The 19,973-nt window shown below is 38.2% G+C and overlaps 1 protein-coding gene across 1 annotated transcript in view; it reads left to right on the top strand.

Moving 5' to 3' along the window:
* The window catches only part of zmat4a (zinc finger, matrin-type 4a), a 132,105-nt gene extending 124,420 nt beyond the window's left edge, over positions 1-7,685 (top strand). The window contains 1 exon segment of the mRNA XM_067522309.1: positions 1,295-7,685. Coding sequence (XP_067378410.1) covers positions 1,295-1,322 — 28 coding nt within the window. The 3' untranslated portion in view covers positions 1,323-7,685.
* The last annotated feature ends 12,288 nt before the right edge of the window (positions 7,686-19,973 follow it).

Here is a 19,973-nt window from a genome sequence, read left to right as displayed (position 1 = left end):
TCACCTCTGGACTGGGTTTACTCAATTCTAATTGAGTCTAGAAACGAGTGGCGGAACTTCTTCCCCTGTGGGTTTATTTAATTTTATGTTACCTGAGACAATGTGTGCTGATTTATGCAGTCACTCAGGCTGCAGTAGTTTGTTCATACTGTGAAATTGCTCTTTACTTTCTCCAGGTTTTGCCCCAGTGTCCTATTGGTGTTACATTAAGGGCCCACTAGAGAGAGACTTACCCTGTGTGCAGATATTTGAAATGTAGGAACATCACTTCTAACCATAGCAATATATCCAAGCTTTTCATTAGGGGGAAACTGCCTGAAGCAGTGGAAAAAGCAGTTTAAATGATCTTAACCAGCTTGAAACAATTTCTTCCTGCCCAGTTGAAGGGTGTTGTTATTGGTGGAAAACAAGAAAATAAGCAGCGAGATAGATTAGTGTGATGTTGGGGCCTGTGCTATGCTCTAGGATTTTTCTCTGTGGTCTTTTACATTTCTTTAAAATATTAATGATCTGGCTACATTTGAATAAATTACTTAGACACAAACCAACTGTACTGTTCTAAAGCAGGTGGTTCTTCTGCTTCTAAGCCAGGGCCACACTTTGCTGTATGCATTACTGTATACTGTACTTTAGCATCTTACATCACTAGCTGCAGCCATTACTTGGGGCCACTGTGGCGCAGGAAATGAAGCGGTTGTCCACCAGTCCCCTCAGTTGCTTGTTCGATCCCCACTTTCTCCAGTCACATGTCGAAATGTCCTTGAGCAAGACACTGAATCCCAACTGAGTTGCTACTGGTGAGCATCTGCCAGCTGCGTAGCAGTTCCCCCATCGGCATGTATGTGATTGAGAAGCAGTGTAAAGCTGTTTGAGTGCCAATAAGTGCAGACCATTTTACTTTACTTACGGTAAAGATAATTTTAAGAGACTTTGGACTTTACATATGAAAGTTTTCCAAACTGCCTTCCAAAACAAATCGCTGCTGCAAAGATAAACATGTTCTCTGATCTGACACCACTTCGGTGGTTTATGATGAAGATCAGGGTTTGGGTTGAAAACTCTGCAAGGTTATTACGTTTAAAGGGCTTTTTTTAACACACACCCCTCCAACCAATTAGAAGCAATTTCTACAAAGTGTTATTATAATTCGGTGATAAATGATATAATAATAGAATTTTGAAAGAAACTCATTGGGAGAACATTTTACGTAACCTTAATATGGAAATTCTTATACACTGAGGTGGAATTGTTTGACTGTTTCTTTGTTCTCTCTTGTCTCTCTTCCTTTCAACAGCCTGAAGAATCAGATATGTGTCCAGTGAGCATGGCACGAAGATAAAAACCAACTACTGGATTGATGTCAGACAAGCTGTGGTCAGCTTGCCCTGCTTTTTCTGCCTTTTCTCCACCACTTCATTTTGATTTCTTCCTCTCTTCTCTGTTTCACTCCATCTGGCTGCTTTGACAAGAAGAGATTTATTTATTTATTTTTTGTTCTTACGTTGTAGCACTGCATTAACTTTCTTACCTGTCCGTATACAGTACACTTTAAATATTTTCTATGAATTGCTATCCACCAAACTCATTGACCTTTGACATTCCACACAGCTGCGTACTAGCTATCTTTTTTTTTCTTTTTCACTGACAGTGTGAGCGTGGTGGATCTGACACATGGCAGCCTTTTTTAAAATGCATGGACTAAATTATACTCTTTTCTGTCGGACGCTAAATGCTGTAAGTGGAATTTTGACTGGAGAATATGAGGGTTGTTTTTAACTCTTTTGGTTTGCTTTTACTTGAATAGAACCTAGCATTTTATTTGGAATAAACAGAATAGGACATTTAGTATCGTGGGCTTGGAGGCTGAGATAATTGTTCTCTTTGCTCGCAGATTTTGTATGATACACACAGTGCAACTTAACAATGATGCTTTTATTGCATATGTGCTTACATAGAGTGAAGCTGAATCCCCTTAAAGGGGTTGATGGCAATAACGACTCGGGTTGAACTCTTATACGTTGTAATGCGATTACCTTCTATTTGCTGTGCTGAACAGTAAATGATTTGTCTGTGGCTGTGACAGTGCTTTAAGAAGACCAGCAGAACTAATAAGATGCATCTGCATCCACACAGGAATGGTTTATAGCAAATTGATCCTTATTTCCATGATTTTGGCCATCTATGCTTGTTTGCTGCAATTCGGGATTTTGTTTGTTTTTTATCTTTTCTGTTTCTTGACCCAGGTTGTAATAGCATTTGCACCGTTCTCCCAAATCTCAGCAGTCACTTTTTTACTATCACCGACAGAAAATATGCCCAATGCCAGGAAAATTAAAAAAATTTGGCTCAAGCAAGAAACACAAGCAATCGGACAGGTAATAATCAAACTCTAAAGTCAACTCATTTCAAAGCAAAAACGAGACAATTAATTATTACTTAAACTCCATAAATGCTCCTATCCACTTTCTTATATGGGTAGATACAGTATATACAGTGGCAGGTAACATTGAAGGCACTGTTTGCAATTTCCCGGTTTTCTGCATAAATTGGACACAAATATAATACAATATTTCTAAGCTGATAAAGTCAGGTGTTGGCAAACCTGGAATCCTATTAATAAAAACAGAATGGAGGTGTTGTTTAGACCAACTTTGACCTATGAAACCAATCAAACATAGTCAGTGTGATATTCACAAGCAGCATCGGCTGATATGAACCATGTCTTGCAAAAATAAAACAAAACCTCAAAAGACCTATTATCAAGAGTTGTTGAGTTGATGTAGTCGTAAAGGGTTACAGAGTAATTGCAAAGCCCTTAGATATCCATCAGTCCACAGTTCGACAGATTGTCTATAAGACTACTGAGAAAATGTTTTGTGGACAGATTAAATGATTAAAGTCTAATTGTTTGGGATGAACGCACAGCACTGTGTGTGGCATAAAAGGAACCACACGCCAACATTAAAACATATTTATTAACATTATTCCACAGGATAATATCAGGGGGGGGCTGTTTGCAAGCTGAAGCTGATAAAAACCTGATTGATGCAGCAGGACATTGACCCTAAACACTGAAGTAAATCTTCTGAGATAAAAATGTTATGGAGTGGCCCAGTCAGAGAACAGATCTCGACCCAGTAGACCTGCTCTGGAATGACCTCAAGAGAGTTGTTCACATCAGTTGACTTAAGAATAGGGCTGACCTGAAGCAGTTCTTCTCCAAAATCCAGGATCGAGATGTTCCAACAGAATGATACTTATTTTAAACAAAAGAAAGTGTCAAACAAAACATGACACTACAACTCAGGGCGAACCAAGGCCAACATAATAAACAAAATAAGCTATTTTATTTGTGCAGCTCTAATTCCCAGCTACAGAAATGGCATGTTTGAGGTTATTACTGCCAAAAAAGCTTCAGTTAGTTAAGAAAACACTGTTGCTATCACCTTATCCACCATCCCAGTGTTTGTTTAATGGGTGTGTTCAATAAAAACATGAAAGATCATGACTCTGTTCTATCAGCTTAGAAATATTGTTTGTAATAATTGCGAGGTCACTGTATAAGATTCGTGTGCACTGAGGACATATCATTAGCAAGATGTTACTACTACTCCAAAATGTGTTCAATTGTCCATTTCCACATTTGGCTGTAATGAATACGATCTTTAAGGCCATACGTGTCATTTCAAACAGTTTCAGAGAAAGTAATTTAATGTTTAAAAATGTTGCCATTTCCCATAGTTCCCACAGGTCTGCATCTTCATAGATTGCAAAGCCTTGATCTGAGCTACATTTAATGTGGGTACGCACATTAAGACCACAGCCAACCTGCAGAAGCGTGTTAAGGTGTTAAGGTTGAGTCCAGCCACCTTACAAAGATATTTGACTTTGGCCACATCTGCAATTTCATTCTCTCTGTCATTAAGCATTCAATGACTGTAAATTATTAAGGGATCTGAAGCATACATTTTGAGTTTTACCTTCAGGCTCAGCTCCCTCTCAACACAACATTCCAGTGAACCACTGTGAACTGACTGCACTTGCAAACAGGTAGCAACTAGCTTCAACCCTGAAGGGAGTAGTCCGCTATTTAACAGCAGAGTCATGTGGCCTTAAAGTTGGAGGTGCTTACCCTCATTTTTGATCACGGCGTCACAGTTTCCACTGGAGGTCATGACTTGATGAATCCAACAGAACCACGTCATCTGCAAAGATGAAGAGCTCAGTTCATTGGACCAAAGGGCTTGTTGATTGGTCCAACAGTGACCCTTCCAACAACATCCCTGGTGAGACCACCTCTTACGATTACAAAACGTCATGTCCATTATTGCAGCGATGTCCCAAGTGGACAGACACTAAAGCTCAAATGTGTCAGTCTGCTTTGAATGTAATTGTTTAGCTTCAGTCTTGAAGGTCCCCTTGTACTCCAGACAAAGGGACCTGGTGGGTCAGTGGTAGAGCATTGGGTTGGAATGCAGAAGGCTTCGGGTTCAAAAATCAGAAGGTAGCAGCAGGAAGGGCATCCGGAGTGGCGACCCCTGGACGGACAAGCCAAAAGCCCTGGATTTTGATAAATACTTCAGACCTTAACTGTCTGAGGTAAACATCAGTTACAGACTGACTTCCTGCTTCAACATTAACAATTGGTACCTCACGTAGTTGTGGATGCACACCGTTCTCTCATGCAATGAAGGTTTATTACCGATGTTTGCTTTCAGGGCTTGAGTGAAGTGGTTATCTTACTTGATTAAAACCTGTCTGACTGCCCATGTGTCACACTCCTAATCTGTTGTAGCACTTGCATTTACAGTAAATGTCACTTACACTGGTTAGCACAGTTTTATAGTTTATTACATGATTCACAAACTAAAAATGTAATTAGCAACAACAACAAAAAAGTATTTCTTTGTAAATGCAGCATAAACTTTCTACTATATGTGGTCAGTGATGTAGGCTAAGAAATAGAGTATCTCTCTGTTCTAGATCCTTTCATTTCAGTATAGTTTTCATCTCAGGGAGGTGTTACTGGTTACTTTGATGAAATTTAACACTGCTGTTGAAAGTCAAGCATTCACATGTACGGAATCCATTTCACTATAGAGCCTTGTAGAATGTGTTGGTAGACGACTGACTAGACCATAACTGCAATGGTTTTACAAAAAGAAAATTGATATTGTGAAGTGTTTTAAAGGGTAATTCAGCTTTATACAGTATATGTTATTGAAAGCATATGTAGCATTCTTCTTTCTTACCTGTCATTTTAACAAATGAAAGACCTTAAAGCCAGTGTTGTACAGTATAAATGAGAAATTGAGGAAACTTATGAATATATATAATTACTGTTGTGGATCAGATTAATTTGTAACTGCTGTATGTTTACAGTATAAGTGATTTCTTCTGTCATTTTCAGTGCTGTGTCAACTGCAGAACTGTGTTTGATCAAAATGTAGCTTTGACTTGCGTTGAAGCATTTTATTTTGCAGAGACTGATACGCTTATTATTGACAGCTGAAATTGTTTATATAGAGCTGAGGATTTGTACTGTAGAGAGACTGTAGAGAACACAATGGACTAAAATCAGACTGGTGCTGGAAGATGTCAGAGGCACCAGCCGATGTGAGAGACACTACCACCGCCATCAATAGCAATCAATCATTTACAGAAATGTGTTTTTAATATTGCAAAGTGCACGTATAATTTGTTAATGCAAGTCCAAACAAAAAACACTGAATTGCAAAGTATTTCAGTCCAAATGATGCTTTGGATAAGTCATTTCTCCTACATCACGGACGTCCACCTATCTCATGCACCCTCTTAGTCTCTTTGTGCATTGGGTTATGTGCTCTACTGTGTCTGAATAAAGAATTAAAGACACTTGCAACTACACAAACTCTGAGAGTTGTATTGTGCTGCTTTTATTAGCTGCTTCTTCATCCTGTTTACAGTGATTATAGTAATGTCTATGTCTGACTGTATAGTAAGTTAATAGAAATACTCTAATTACTGTTGTTAGCCTGCTTTAATAAGTATAAAATGGCAAAGGCAAAGAACAATTTATAATCCCTCACCACCAAGGCATCACAGTTATTTAAAATTGTTCTTAATATTAATAATATATCTAATATATTGTTTTGAGCAGCTGGAATAACTTCTTACACATTTCAAACAAAGACAATAACAGAAAGACAGACAGACAGAAGCTTAGAACTGGAAAGTAATTTCTATTTGCTCTTTAGATAGATTATTGATCTCTGCAGATTTATCCAGGTCTGCGTGTTCAGAAGTCATTCTGATTGGCTGATGATGGGCATTGTTTTTCAAATGAGTCTCAGCTTCACTCTGGTGTGTATTTTCCATGGAACGAGGGCACTTTCAGGGGGAAATCTGACACAGAGTAGAGGAAGGTGTTGCTACCTCAATACTGTGTTAATAGCAGCTTGAAAAACTCTAAACCCGTCCTTTAAATAATAAATGAGCATCACACATCTTCCATGTTTGTTTGTTTGACCTAAAACAGTGATGTGAAAAAGTCTCATAGGTAGGTGGATGGTACAATAAGACAGAGGACTATTTTCACAGCATGAGTGTTTTTGTAGCATTTTTTATTTATGTAATTCTTCTTTTAACTTAAAGGGCAACTTTACCAACTTTTAACCTGCTATCGCTTGGTACATTAATGCTTTTAAAATTCCTTCTGACTTTTCTATATTAAAATATTTCTTCCTTAAAAACTTCTCGAGATGACATCACAAGGAGGAGTTTTTCGTGATTAGGAGTTCAGATAATTTCATCTACGAAAAGCTGGTGGACCATGATGACAAACTTCATAGTGTAAACGACGAGAAAACATAATCTGAACGAAAGGTTCCTTCAAATGATGTCATTTGGAGGCGCTTTTCCGCTAAATGTAGAGAGATATCTTTATGGCATTCGTTTACATATACTACTCAAACTAGAACCAAAAAAAGCAAGGTCAATATTAGTGAAAGACCCGTATTTAAACAGCTGGTTGTATCAACATTGTTCAGTACAGTGCAGTGGCTGCGGGTTTGACCTTCTCTGATTGGTTAGAATAGTGAACCTTGCTCAAAAATCTTCAGAAACAAATATGTCTGTCCGATAGCAGTGCTGTTTTGAGTCTGTGTCATGGGAGGCATCTTCAGCAGCTCTTCACATAAAGACAAATCATGGAGCATATCAAAAAAAGTATTGTAGCTGCAAATTCCAGTTGGTTGAGGTTCTAAACGTCTCTGACCTATGGTTGATCATGGTCTGTGGTAGGTATGTTTCACTAAGCTTGCTCAGCATATTTCCACAGGCACTGTGGTGGAGCTCCTTTCATTACATTTTCCAGTAAAACGTTCCAGCCGTGCTGGGCTTGGTGTGTCCTGACCCATGAAGATGTATTATTCTAATTAAGCCATGCAGACAACAGCAGCCCATCAGGAAGCAGGACTCATTAATTCACTCTTTTAACATTTGAATAATAGAATGTAAATGGGAAAGGGTCCGAAACTAGTTTCTGCATGAGGAGGCGTGTAGGAAAGAAGCTATGGTGTCACAAAGGCATCTGGACTGACCTCCTTTGTTCTAATTCTCTAAACTCAGAGGAATCAGACTGCATCCATCACAATGTTAACTCCAGTCAAAGCCATCAATCAATCTGACAACAGATCACAACAACAAAGCCTGGGAGAGATTTTATGTTCATATACTCTGCATATATATATATATATATATATATATATATATATATATATATATATATATATATATATATATATATATATATATATATAACTGACCATTTTATCACTGATGCTATCCTTTTGATATAGGTATGGTTGTCAAGGATGCAATTAAAGGTGATAAGTCAGTACATTTACTCAAGTACTTTTCTTAAGTACAATTTTGCACCTTGCTAGAGTTTTTCCATTTTAGGTAACTTCTTTGATCTTTGAGCTTTTACTCCACTACATTTATTTCCACAGATGTAGACTCTTAATAGAAAATCTAATTAGGTAATGAATGAAGATGCTTTATTAAGGATGAACTTACTCCCAGTACAAAAATTGTGTACAGTCTGACCACGTGTAAAATGTACGTTAGAATTCAGTACTGTGTGAAATGCATTGTTCAAAGGTATATGTTAAAGCAGAAGAATTTGAAGTGGTACTGTAGTGAAGTGAGTTTTTAGGCAAATTCCCACACTTTAGCTTAAGTGATTGGTTTGTGTACTTCTACCCCCTCTTGCTGCACTCACATCGCATTTAATGTTCTACCTGAGTGTGATGAGAGCAAGAGTGGAAGACAAGGATTCAGACAAAGTGGCTTTTTCATGGACTGGGGCTAAGCATAAGACCTAATCTGTAATCTAACATTTCCAGTCCGATTTAGAAATGAGAGAGAACAAAAAACAACATTGAAGATGTGAGAAAGGAATTCAATTTTGGATAAAGCCCAGCCAGTCCCCTAGTCCCCTTAAGTCCCCTATGCATTTCTATAATGCATAGAGATGAGTAATTGCTCTCTTTTACAACTGAAGGAATTAGGGAGGAGAAAATCAACCCTAGGCCAAGATATACTGCATGTAGTGAGGTTCTTTTTTAAAAGATTTTAAATGTCTGAAAACAAAGCAATCAAAGTCAAATATAAATAATTCAATTTTCTATTTGTACTTTCACTGTCAGAGTTAATTAAAAAACATTAAAATAACAGTTAACTATGACATGAATCGAGCCACATCATCAGTGAGATGCATATGCAGACAGGACATTAGAAAGAACAGTGACTAAAAGAGCTGAAGAGAAGATGGGAAGATGTTTTCTTAGTGGAATACTCTTGTACTTTAGGTACACTTACAATGTTGAGTTTGTGTACTGCCTCACTAAGAAACTAATGGCCACATGACACACGGTTTATAGCTCTGTGTCCTATGATCTCTGGTCATAATACAACCGTCTCTGCATAAAGAATATTTAACACTTAAGGCATCAAAAAGCTAATGCCGGTTCTTTGAGGAAATGAAATCCTCTCTCAGCAAGAAAGTGGATGAAAGTTATCAGTGAAAGTAATGAACATGGATCCATTTTTAATGGCGTATTAATAAAATATTTTTTGCTTAATAATTTCCTGAGGCTGAAACGCAGCCTGCCTAAAACTCCCCTGAAGCTGACTGCATGCTCCACTCTCATTACCGCAGTGAATTTCACTGGGGGGGAACAGCAGGAGCATGTTGCATCATTCTTGCACGAAGGCACATCCAGCAAGTTTATGTGATCATACTCTTATTGTTACACAAATGGATAGATAAATAACGTAAAATGCTTTCTTGGTTTATCCGCTATAACACACGTGAGAAAAGAAAATGTATATCATGCTACTTGAATCTCAATTGCTCAGCTCCATTAAGCCACTTGATATGGTAAAATAGAACTATATCAGTTATGGATCATGCTTTAATTAGTTAACCAGTGTTTGGAAAATGATAATTAATTAATTAATTAATCATCATTAGTTCTGCTGCCATGTTTCCCCTCTGTCACAACGCTAACTCTTTTAATTTGGTGCAGTCTGTGTCTGGGCCCACGGACACACACTTGTTCTTGGTTTTATCGCGTGACCTGCCTGTTTTTAATCTGGAGGTTTTGTCAAGCTGTTTTCTCAGATCATATGATCATATGTGGTATTTAATATTTCCTTGCCTTGTAACGCTGTTCAAAGTCGCCACCGGCTATTAACCCCTCCACTGCCGCTCAGTTCTCAGTCCTCTTCAGTCAGAACTATGTCCTCTCTGTGTCCACGGGCATTTTTACAGATGAGCTCAACACCTCCTTTCACTTGAGCTGGCGGACTATATTGGTTGCCGTGGCTACACTTAAAGCCAGGCAGCCTAAAGCTAAATCTGAGCCCTGGCTGAATGTGAGGCGCGAGTGCCCCAGAGCCGAACATGAGTAGGAAAAGGATAAACTGCAAATGTCCTTTCAAGTATTGAAAGTTTGTTGCCGTATTTACCAGTCCACAGTAAAATTCAATTCAACTTTTTTATATAGCGCCAATTCACAACAAAGTCATCTCAAGGGACTTTACAGAATAAAGTCAAGACTATAAAGATGTATAGAGAGAATCCAACAATTCCCCCTGGAGCAAGCCATAGGCAACAGTGGAGAGGAAAAACTCCCTTTAACTGAAGAAACCTCCAGCAGAACCAGGCTCAGGGTGGACGTCCATCTGCCTTGACCGGTTGGGGTGAGTGGAAAGTGGAGAGAGAAAAGAACAGAGCAACAAAACATCGGGCAGGTTGGTAGGAACAGTAGCTGTACACTAGAAACACACAGCTCCAAAGCCAAGGACACCTGCAGGAAGGGACAGAGAGAGGGACAGAGACAACTATAAGCTAACTAACTATACGCTTTATTAAAGAGGAAGGTTTTAAGCCTAGACTTAAAAGTAGCGAGGGTGTCTGCTTCCTTGAATCTGAACTGGGAGCTGTGGTCTACTGGGATGATATGGCGCTATGAGGTCTTCTCTATATGATGGAGCCTGACCGTTCAGAGCTTTATATGTAAGAAGCAGGGTTTTAAATTCTATTCTAGATTTAATGGGAAGCCAATGGAGAGAAGCTAGTGAAGGTGAAATATGATCTCTCTTGCTAATTCCAGTCAGCACCTCTTGCTGCAGCATTTTGGATTAATTGCAGGCTCTTTGGGGAGTTACTGGGGCATCCTGAACGTAGGGAATAAAGCTAAGAGGAAACACTTTGCTAATATTATTATTTCTAAATGTCACAAACCCTGTGTGTTAACCCCTTATGTTCCTCAGACTGTCTGTCTTGTGTTCTCTTATGAAACGTGTGAAAACTTTCAAAACCAGAGCCACATGTTCTTCCTAATGTTAGACCTATATCCAGATTGTCCTTTTCATCAAAGATTTTAGAGAAAATTGTTTATAGTCAAGTAATAGGATTTTTAAATTAGCACACGATTTGCAGCCTCTGGGCTCCATCCTCAGAAGACATGGCTCAGATCTACAGACCTGCTGCTTCAGAGTGTACTAAAAAGTAAACATAAGCTCAGAGCTTTTGCAGTGGCTGCTCCAAAACTGTCTAACAAGTTGCCCCTGCACTTGTCGACAGGCCTCATCCTTGTTTCCCTGTTTTTAAATCCCTTCTTAAAACCCATTTGTTTTCATTGGCCTTTGACACAGTATGAGTTGTTGACATTATTATATCTGTCTGTTATTTATTGTTAACTGTTTTGGTTGTTTTATTGTATATGTTTTGTGCTATTTTATAGTCTTGTTCTGTTTTTGTTTCTGTTCATTTTATTTTTTTAACCTGTACAGCACTTTGGTCAACAACGAGTTTTAAAGGGTTTAACAAATGAAGTTGCAAGTTACAAGTAGCTATAATTACAATAGGTGAATAATGCAGGTTGTCTTTTTTTTTTATCAAGACAGGAATATAAGGAAATATGAGAGTTTTTATCAATTATTGTTTTTAATGTAACGATGAATGGTTGCTTGTCTCTACAGCATATGAATATCACTGGGATTGGCTCTGAAATCATTAACTGACAATCACTTATTTTCAGTTACTGATTAATTTCGATTACTTTGTAAAGATCTGTTTTCACTCCGACGTGAAAGTATTTTTTTTTTTTTTTAGTTGTTGTTAAAAAATAATAATAAATAAAAATCTGAAAAAAGTTTAAATAATTTGAAACAAAACCAGGTTGCATCAGATCCAAATGTAGTCATTGCAGGTCATGCTTCTTACCTTACAGTACTACAGCAGTAAGTACATTCACATTTACTTGTAATCTACATTTTTACTCCACATAATAATATAATAAGATTTAGTTACTTGTAACTTTAAAAGTAATAATTTTACATAAAAAATACATGAATAGCATAAAATATAAAGCTAGCTTCCACTACAACTCATTTAAAAATCAAAATTAATGATTTGATTTGCTGACTACCAAAAAAATGAATCACTAATTTGACAGAAGTTATTTTAACAGCAAAATATCAAACATTTCATGCTCTCCTTTTAATTATTCAAGAGATATGTTTTATTTTTATTCATTTATTGTTTTGACAGAACAACCATTGTGGCTCAGCCTTCACTATTTTATCTATATTACAGACCAAATAATCAAGATTAATCAATAATAAAAAACTATGACTGTAACAGTTCCACTGGCTGCAACTGCTTACACACTAATGTGTGAATTCCACAGGGGCCACACTACAACTTAGGGATGTTATTTGTGAACTTCTGGAGTTTTTAAGGTTTTCGTGGAGTTGATCATGTTTCACAGATCATGTTTTGTAGGCAAAAACCATGAGCCTGTTTCAATTTACTAGTTAGTTTATTGATGATAATTCAAATCTGAGTTTCAATTATGTGCTACTAAGTCTTGCACACTTTACCTTTAACCAAGCTTTTCTTTAAGCTGCCTCATAAATGGCACCCTCACAATATTCATGTGCTGAGTGTGAGGCCACCTGTGATGTGTGTTTTTATCCCTGCCAAAGCAGGGTTGACATTCTCCAATTTACTCATAATAAAAACATGAATAACTCTAAAGGATTTTACTGTTGAGCAGACTGTGAATTTCATTATGTATTTACTGGGAGGGTTTTTCTCTTAAAAATGCCAAATGTGCAGTAATGTAAATTAAACACGAAACCACATCATTTCCTATGAGTTACGTTTTGCTGATGAAATATCCAGAAGGGAGAATACATCAGCAGACTGTCTTATCTGTTTGGCTCTTGCATGGTTGGACAATCGGATTATGTCTAGAGGGAATTCAGGAATGTCAAGGTATATCTGTCCACACATCATCCTGACCATACTGATCCTCCGTCAGAGCTTGATGATTTGAGTGATTGTTAAGCTTGAAGCTAACTTTTGTGCTTGTATTTCATATGCATGAACCAAACCATTATCTAACTAATAAATTCCAGAAGATTAAAGTCTTGAGTGTTTCCGTAGAAACAGGAGACTAGCAGGACATTAAAACTGTAATGAATCCATCCATCATTATGAAACCAATCAAAATGCTGTGGCTGTGTGTGTGTGTGTGTGTGTGTGTGTGTGTGTGATTGCTGGTCAGACTTACATTATCATTCCTGTGGCTTTATAATAACAGCTACACGAGCCAGTAGGGCCAGTAGCACCTTTTTGTTTTTCTCATTATTAATTCCCTTGGATGTTGATACAGAACGATGTATGTGCAGTGTTTAACACTTTGAAGGTTGTTTCCATATTCAAATTGAGAACCAGGAATCTGCAATACCTTATTCTGCAACGTCACAACTACCATGGAAGACATTTTGATGTAAAAATTAAAAGTGTTAAGTGTACTGAGAGCTAATTTGGGTTTTTCAAGGAAAGAGTGTGTTAGCCATAAAAATGCTACATATTAATAATTTTGTCTAACGGATGTCTGAAGGGGATTTGTTAAACTGTTCTAACACTAAAAGCCAGGTTATTCTAAGACAACTAATTTCTACATTGTGTTGCCCTTGGACGCAGTATGAGAACTGGGTACCAGACTGAAACATGGTGCCCATTTATTTCTGGTAAAGTTGCTCAGTAGTAGCACAAAGGCCTCATTCCTCCATCAAAAGTACCTGGATGACCTTCATGCTTTGTTTTCGTGCACTTGCAAACTCGGCCAGTTGCATCGACTGAGGAAAAAAATTCAAATAATCCCACAGCTCTTCCAGACTTTCTAAATGATATTAAGCCAAATGAAATAACATCAGATTTGGAGTAAATTTACAGGATTTCTAATGCTCAGAAAATCTATTCACTTTTTTATGGTCTTGTCTTTACCAATGAATCCCAGTGGGAAAAAAGTTTTGGGGCGAGTCACCTGAGCAATGCACCTGGCCACTACGTCAATATTGCTTCACTGCTCGACACTGCAATTGGTGTTGCCCCTCCCAAATATGAAGGCAGATATATTTGTAGCTGCTTTAAATGGCCACACCCAAAATTTGGTAAAAGCCAAGACATTACAAAGATTTAGACAATGCAGTATTGTGTAAATATGGACCTTTTTCAGACAGTCTCACCTGGAAGATTATAGGGTTGTGCTGTAGAGATTGAACAGCAGGCCCTTAATTTACAGCAACAAATGCTGCCCATTTATGATTTATGGGCTTAAAGGGCAACAGGATATTCTCCGTCCCAATTGCGTTGAAAACATTAATAATTGCAAGCAAGTTTAATTACACAGTGCTCGACAGTATGTGGCATGCAGTGTGCAGCAGCATGTGGCTGTTAGCAGCACCTTTGGTCATTTATGAGTAATGTATGCAAATTTTCAAGACGCCCAATGAGCTAAGTCATGTGTTTTTAATCTTTTGTGTGTGTGTGTGTGTGTGATCAAAGGCTGTGTGCGTGTGTGTTTGTGTGTGTGTAAGGTTGATTGTGTTGCGATTTCATGATGCTTATCTGCATGCAAGTGCACATCAGAGGGACGTGTACACACATTATCAGGGGACAACTTTTTAAAAGTGTGTTTACTCGCTCATTATCCTTCGGCAACATGTGGGCCTGCAAAACCAAACCAACCCTCATTCAGTAGATTTGTTCAGTATATCACATACACTCACCAGCCACTTTATTATGTGTGCCAGTACAATTTAATGCAATCCAATACAGCAGCTCTGCTATAAATTCTCCTTTTACAATGTTATAATTTATCAGTTTTAAAGTTGAAACTGTCAGAAAAAAGAATTCTACACTCTGTTTTTTATTGAGTTCATAGTAGTTGGTACTTGAGTGCATTATAGGAAGATGTGGTTCTATAGTATTGGACACCCTATTTAAAATGAATTAGCATGGCCAAAACATTGGAACCACATCTTCTTATAATGCACTCAATATATTTTTTCTAAAAAACTTTTGAAAAGTCAGTGAAATCACCACATACTTTACTAAAACCTATTGTTAGTGAACATATTTTTAACCAAGACCTAAAAGGTTCTTAAAAACATGTTGAATGATATTGTTAACTTTCATCTAACAGGTATTTCGACCACCACATCACTAGATTTAACTGCATTGAACCTCAGTTAGCTGCAAAATACCAACATCATTTATACTGATGATCTGCCTAAGTCGGTACTTTAATATCAATAACTTACAACAATATCTGGGAAAGTACTGGTGCTTCTCTGTAAACAAGTAGAAAGAAGAGCAGTGGGCATTGATTCAATATTACACTAAGCTTTTTATCACTGTTCTTCAATTATAATGAATGCAGCCTCTGCTGATGATGCTATTATATGTGCTAGAGCAGAGGAAGCCAGTTTATTGATCTCCCAGCTGGGTGGTCAGTACTGCTGGATCCTCTTATGCCTGTGAGAGTATGTGTGTGCAGGTAGAAATCGAGCATTCGCCAAGATTTCCGAACTATTGTGTTTCATGTTTTTTAGTTTATTTTCCCCAGACAGATAGCGGGTCACATTTTTCCTGCACACCATCTTCATCTCATTTGGCTTTCTGTTAGATGAGGCTTTGTGGAATTTCATGTGAAATACATAACACTAAAGGAAAATCTGAAGAGCTGTTCTCATGTGAGAGAGCCACTTCAAAAATAAATAAATAAATAAATAAAAAACCGACACCTACTCTCATTAAATTCCTTCTGGCATGAAAGATAGGCTTTTGTGGAATAATATTTAAAGTAAAAAAAAAAAAACTGGTTGAACATGTATAATTTAAATATTAGTAATGAATTTCAAGCAGGCAAAAATGCCACATGAGTTATCAAGAAACACTCGATTGGCCTTTGCTGAATCAGCGTTGTGTCCTCTTGTATAAATCTAAATAAATCTGTCTGGCAGCTCATTTTGTTTTAAATATAACACGTTGCTACAAATTCAACTAAGAATGATTCAGAATGATGGTTATATCTGGGCAAATTCCCATGTAGACACATTACTTAATTTTGCTTATCAAAACAGATGAAAGTGGTGAAAGACTTAAGCTACTGACACTGGTAAATGGAACTGTCACCTCAAAATCCGAAGTGACAAGATAACCACGTTTGTAACAGACAGAGAAAAAGCAACCACAGAAATAAATAGTTAAGTTTTAATGGACAGCACCTATGACATTGGGTGTTGGCTGTCTTCAATGTGATTGGCCGTACGTTGGCCACAGATAAATTCAACCATTTAGAGTCTCCTCTCAGAAATGCTCCCTCGAAACCTACAGAATTCTCCTCAAGGATTCATGATACTTTTGTCAGCTAAATATTAAACTGCAGACGTAAATGGTTTACTTTCTTTACTAGCAGCTACTTTTCCTGGGCCTTGTTGATAAAATCAATGTCGGCCAAATAAATTGAAGCATTACAACCTTTAATTTTATTACAAACTCACTCACTATTGTGACTATAAGTTAAGCCCTTAATGCTGCAGCTGATAATTGCTGATTTACCGTAAACACAAATATAACTTGTTTCAACTTAGATGTGTAAAAGAGCTGTATTAAATTTTACATTAAGTAAAAAAAAAAAAAAAAAAAAAGCAATTGGTTATGCTAAAGCCTAAAGCCGAAATGTTGTATTCACTAATGTTTACTAGTTGTGAAAACTCTGGTTGCTTTAGATTTGCTAATTTCTTATGTTGGCACTGTAGTTTTATGAACTTATAAATCTTTGTCAGCTTCATTATAATAGTCTGTGGACTAGTCTTGTTTTTCATTAGTTCTTTTTTCTTACATTCATGTTAGACTGAGATAGAGAACAACAGTCATCATATTATCATTCAAAATGATGGACATGCTCCTACTTGAGACATGGTGTCTTGTTAAACTCCTGGTATTTCTTTGTTACATTTTAAGGGTTCAGGGGTGGATGAATTCAACAGATATTCCAGTGACCAAACATATATTAAAGAGACACTTGTAACTTTATTTGTTAAGCACGTTAAAACAAATAGGTTGCTATTTGCTACAAATAAGTGTGGTAAAGGTTTAAAACACAAGATATAACCAAGATAAAAACAAAAGTATACAAAAAAAGCCATAAAAAAAAGAGATAATGGGCAGATACAATGATGTCAACAAGTCCAGTGAAAACAAGTGGGTTTTAGGAGGGGATTTAAAAACAGGCAAGGAGCAGGCCTGTCTGTAATGTGCAAGGGCAGCTTGTTCTAGAATTTCGAACCGCAAAAGCTCGGGCCCCTCTGAGCTTACGTTCAGTTTTTGGTAACCTCAGGTGCAGCAGGTCAGCTGAACTGAGCAACTGTGGTGGAGGCAGGAGCTCAGAGAGGTACAGCAGGGCAGCATCCTTTAAACATTTAAAAGCAAATAGACTAAGTTTAGAGTGGATCCTAAAGTGCGCAGCAGCCAGTAAAGTGAAGATAAAATAGGAGAAATCTGCTCATATTTTTGAGTGCCAGTTAAAAGAAGTGCAGCTGCAGTCGAGAGACTGTCGACTGACTGACTCCAAGTGCATTGCAGTGATCCAACCGGGTGGCAACAGTGGAGGAGAAAAAAACATTCCCTTTAACGGGAAAGAAAAAGTAACAAAATGCAACATCAAAACATCAGGCAGGTTGGCGGGACCAGAAGCTGCATGCTGGAAAACATACAGCTCCAAAGCCGGGGACACCTGCAGAAAGGGACAGAGAGAGGGAGAAGCACAACTATGGGAGAAAGAAGACACAGAGTTAATCTCCTACAGTGGTGAATTGTGGGGTGACAGGAGAGGAGAGAGGGACAAGAGGAGGAAAGGAGCTCAGTGCATTAGGGTTTGGTCCCCCAGCAGTTTAAGCCTATAGCAGCATAACTATAATTAACTATATGCTTTATTAAATAGGAAGGTTTTAAACCTAGACTTAAAGGTAGAGAGGATGTCTGCTTCCCGAATCAGAACTGGGAGCTGGTTCCACAGGAGAGGAGCTTGATAGCTAAAGGCTCTGGCTCCCATTCTACCTTTGGAAATTCTGGGACCACAAGTAGGCCTTGATTCTGAGAATGAAGTGGTCTACTGGGATGATATGGTGCTATGAGGTCTTTTATATATAATGGAGCCTGACCGATTAGAGCTTTATATGTGAGAAGCAGGGTTTTAAAATCTATTTTATATTTTATGGGAAGGTTAGTGAAGGTGAAATATGATCTCTCTTGCTAATTCCAGTCAGCACTCTTCCTGCAGCATTTTGGATTAATCGCAGGCTTTTTAGGGAGTTACTGGGGCATCCTGAATGTAGGGAATTACAGTAGTCCAACCTAGAAGGAACAAACGGATGAACTAGCATTTCACCATAACTTTGAGACAGGATGCTCCTAATTACTGTTTCAAAGTGCTGCTTTGTAAGAATGGGCTAGACTTTGGCCAGCTGCCTCAGGTTGAAGAAACAAGACTTCACAAGAGATTGGATCTGGCTTTCGAACTACACGTCAGTATAAATTTTAAGCCCAAGGTTAATAATTTCAGATTTGGCGTATTCAACCACCCCACTAGATTTACTAGTTCCTAACATCATCACCTCAGTCTTTGAATAGTTAACATGTAAGAAGTTAAGAGCCAATCAGGCCTTGATGTCTTTCAAACACATGCTGAAGGTCATCAGTTTGAATTTCACCCCACAAGGTGTGGTCCCACCTACCCACTAAGGGTGGTGGCACGGTCCCGAGCCCTGACAAAAATGGGAGGGTTGCGGCATGAAGGGCATCCTCATGTGTCAATCACGTGATGATTGGAGTGTGGTAAGTCAAATTGTAATTCCTGCCCATGAAAATCCACTGGGTGGGCATTTGGTCATTAATTAAACATACCAACAGATTTTGAAATTTTTTTTTACTGGCCTGGTTCAAAATATATGATACAATACTGCAAAAGCTGTTACGTCCAGCAAACCAAATCAAACAATTCCACCAAACCCATTACATCCTATTCCAGCCATTGGTGCACCATTTGATCATGTCCTTGTAGACTGTGTTGCTCCGTTCCCTCACACCAAAGCTGGTCATAACGTTTTGTTGACAGTAGTTTGTGCGTCCACTCGATTTCCTGAGGCAGTCTCTCTGGGTGCAACAGTATGGTTAGTTGTTCTTTTGCACAGGGGCGACTGTGGAGCAGGAAGGTAGAGCGGTTGTCCACCAATCGCACAGTTGTTGGTTCAATCCCCGGCTCCTCTGGTCACATGTCGAAGTGTCCTTGAGCAAGACACTGAACCCCAACTTAGTTGCTCCCGGTGAGTGTTGGCCAGCTGCATGGCAACTCCCCCATCGGTGTATGAGTGTGTGTGTGTGATTGTGAGTGTGAATGGGTGAATGAGAAGCAGTGTAAAGCGCTTTGAGTGCCAATAGGTAGAAAAGTGCTATATAAGTGCAGACCATTTACCATTCTTTCCAGTATTTAATTAATAGTAAAGTTGCAGTTTTCTAAATGAAATCTAGTTACTGTCTGCTTAGAAATGTACTACACATTACTACACATACACACGAGATGCTTCAAAATGATGTTTCAGGCACGAGATCTGAACTGAACCAGCTGAGTACCAGAAATATGTTTGTGAAGCTCCCATCATCTGTCGAAACCAATACTCTCTGTCCATGACTACGTTTCACAGCTGGAGTGACACAATAAAAATGATCTTGCAAATCAAGTAAACACTTCCCAGCCTAATCTAGGTCCCTTATACCAAGAATTGACATAATTTCTATTCAGCTCATATTGCAGCAGCTTAAATGAAACTAGAATTGGACTCTTACTCAGCATTTTCTCTCATGTGTGGCTACATTCAAAGGGGCGCTTTAAGTATTGTCAGCCAAATGTATAAACTCCCTTTAACAAAACAAACCGAGAACACATATGCAAACTGTGCATTACCAACTGTAATGAGATTCATCACTCAGTATGCAGTTTAGCTCTTGTCCAGAACACCTGTGTGCAAATCCGGCCACAAGAGGGGATGATTGGAAGCATAGTTAT

This window comes from Channa argus, chromosome 11 (genome assembly GCF_033026475.1).
Source record: "Channa argus isolate prfri chromosome 11, Channa argus male v1.0, whole genome shotgun sequence".
Classification (NCBI taxonomy): Eukaryota; Metazoa; Chordata; class Actinopteri; order Anabantiformes; family Channidae; genus Channa; species Channa argus.
This window is presented reverse-complemented; position numbering and strand designations above follow the sequence as displayed.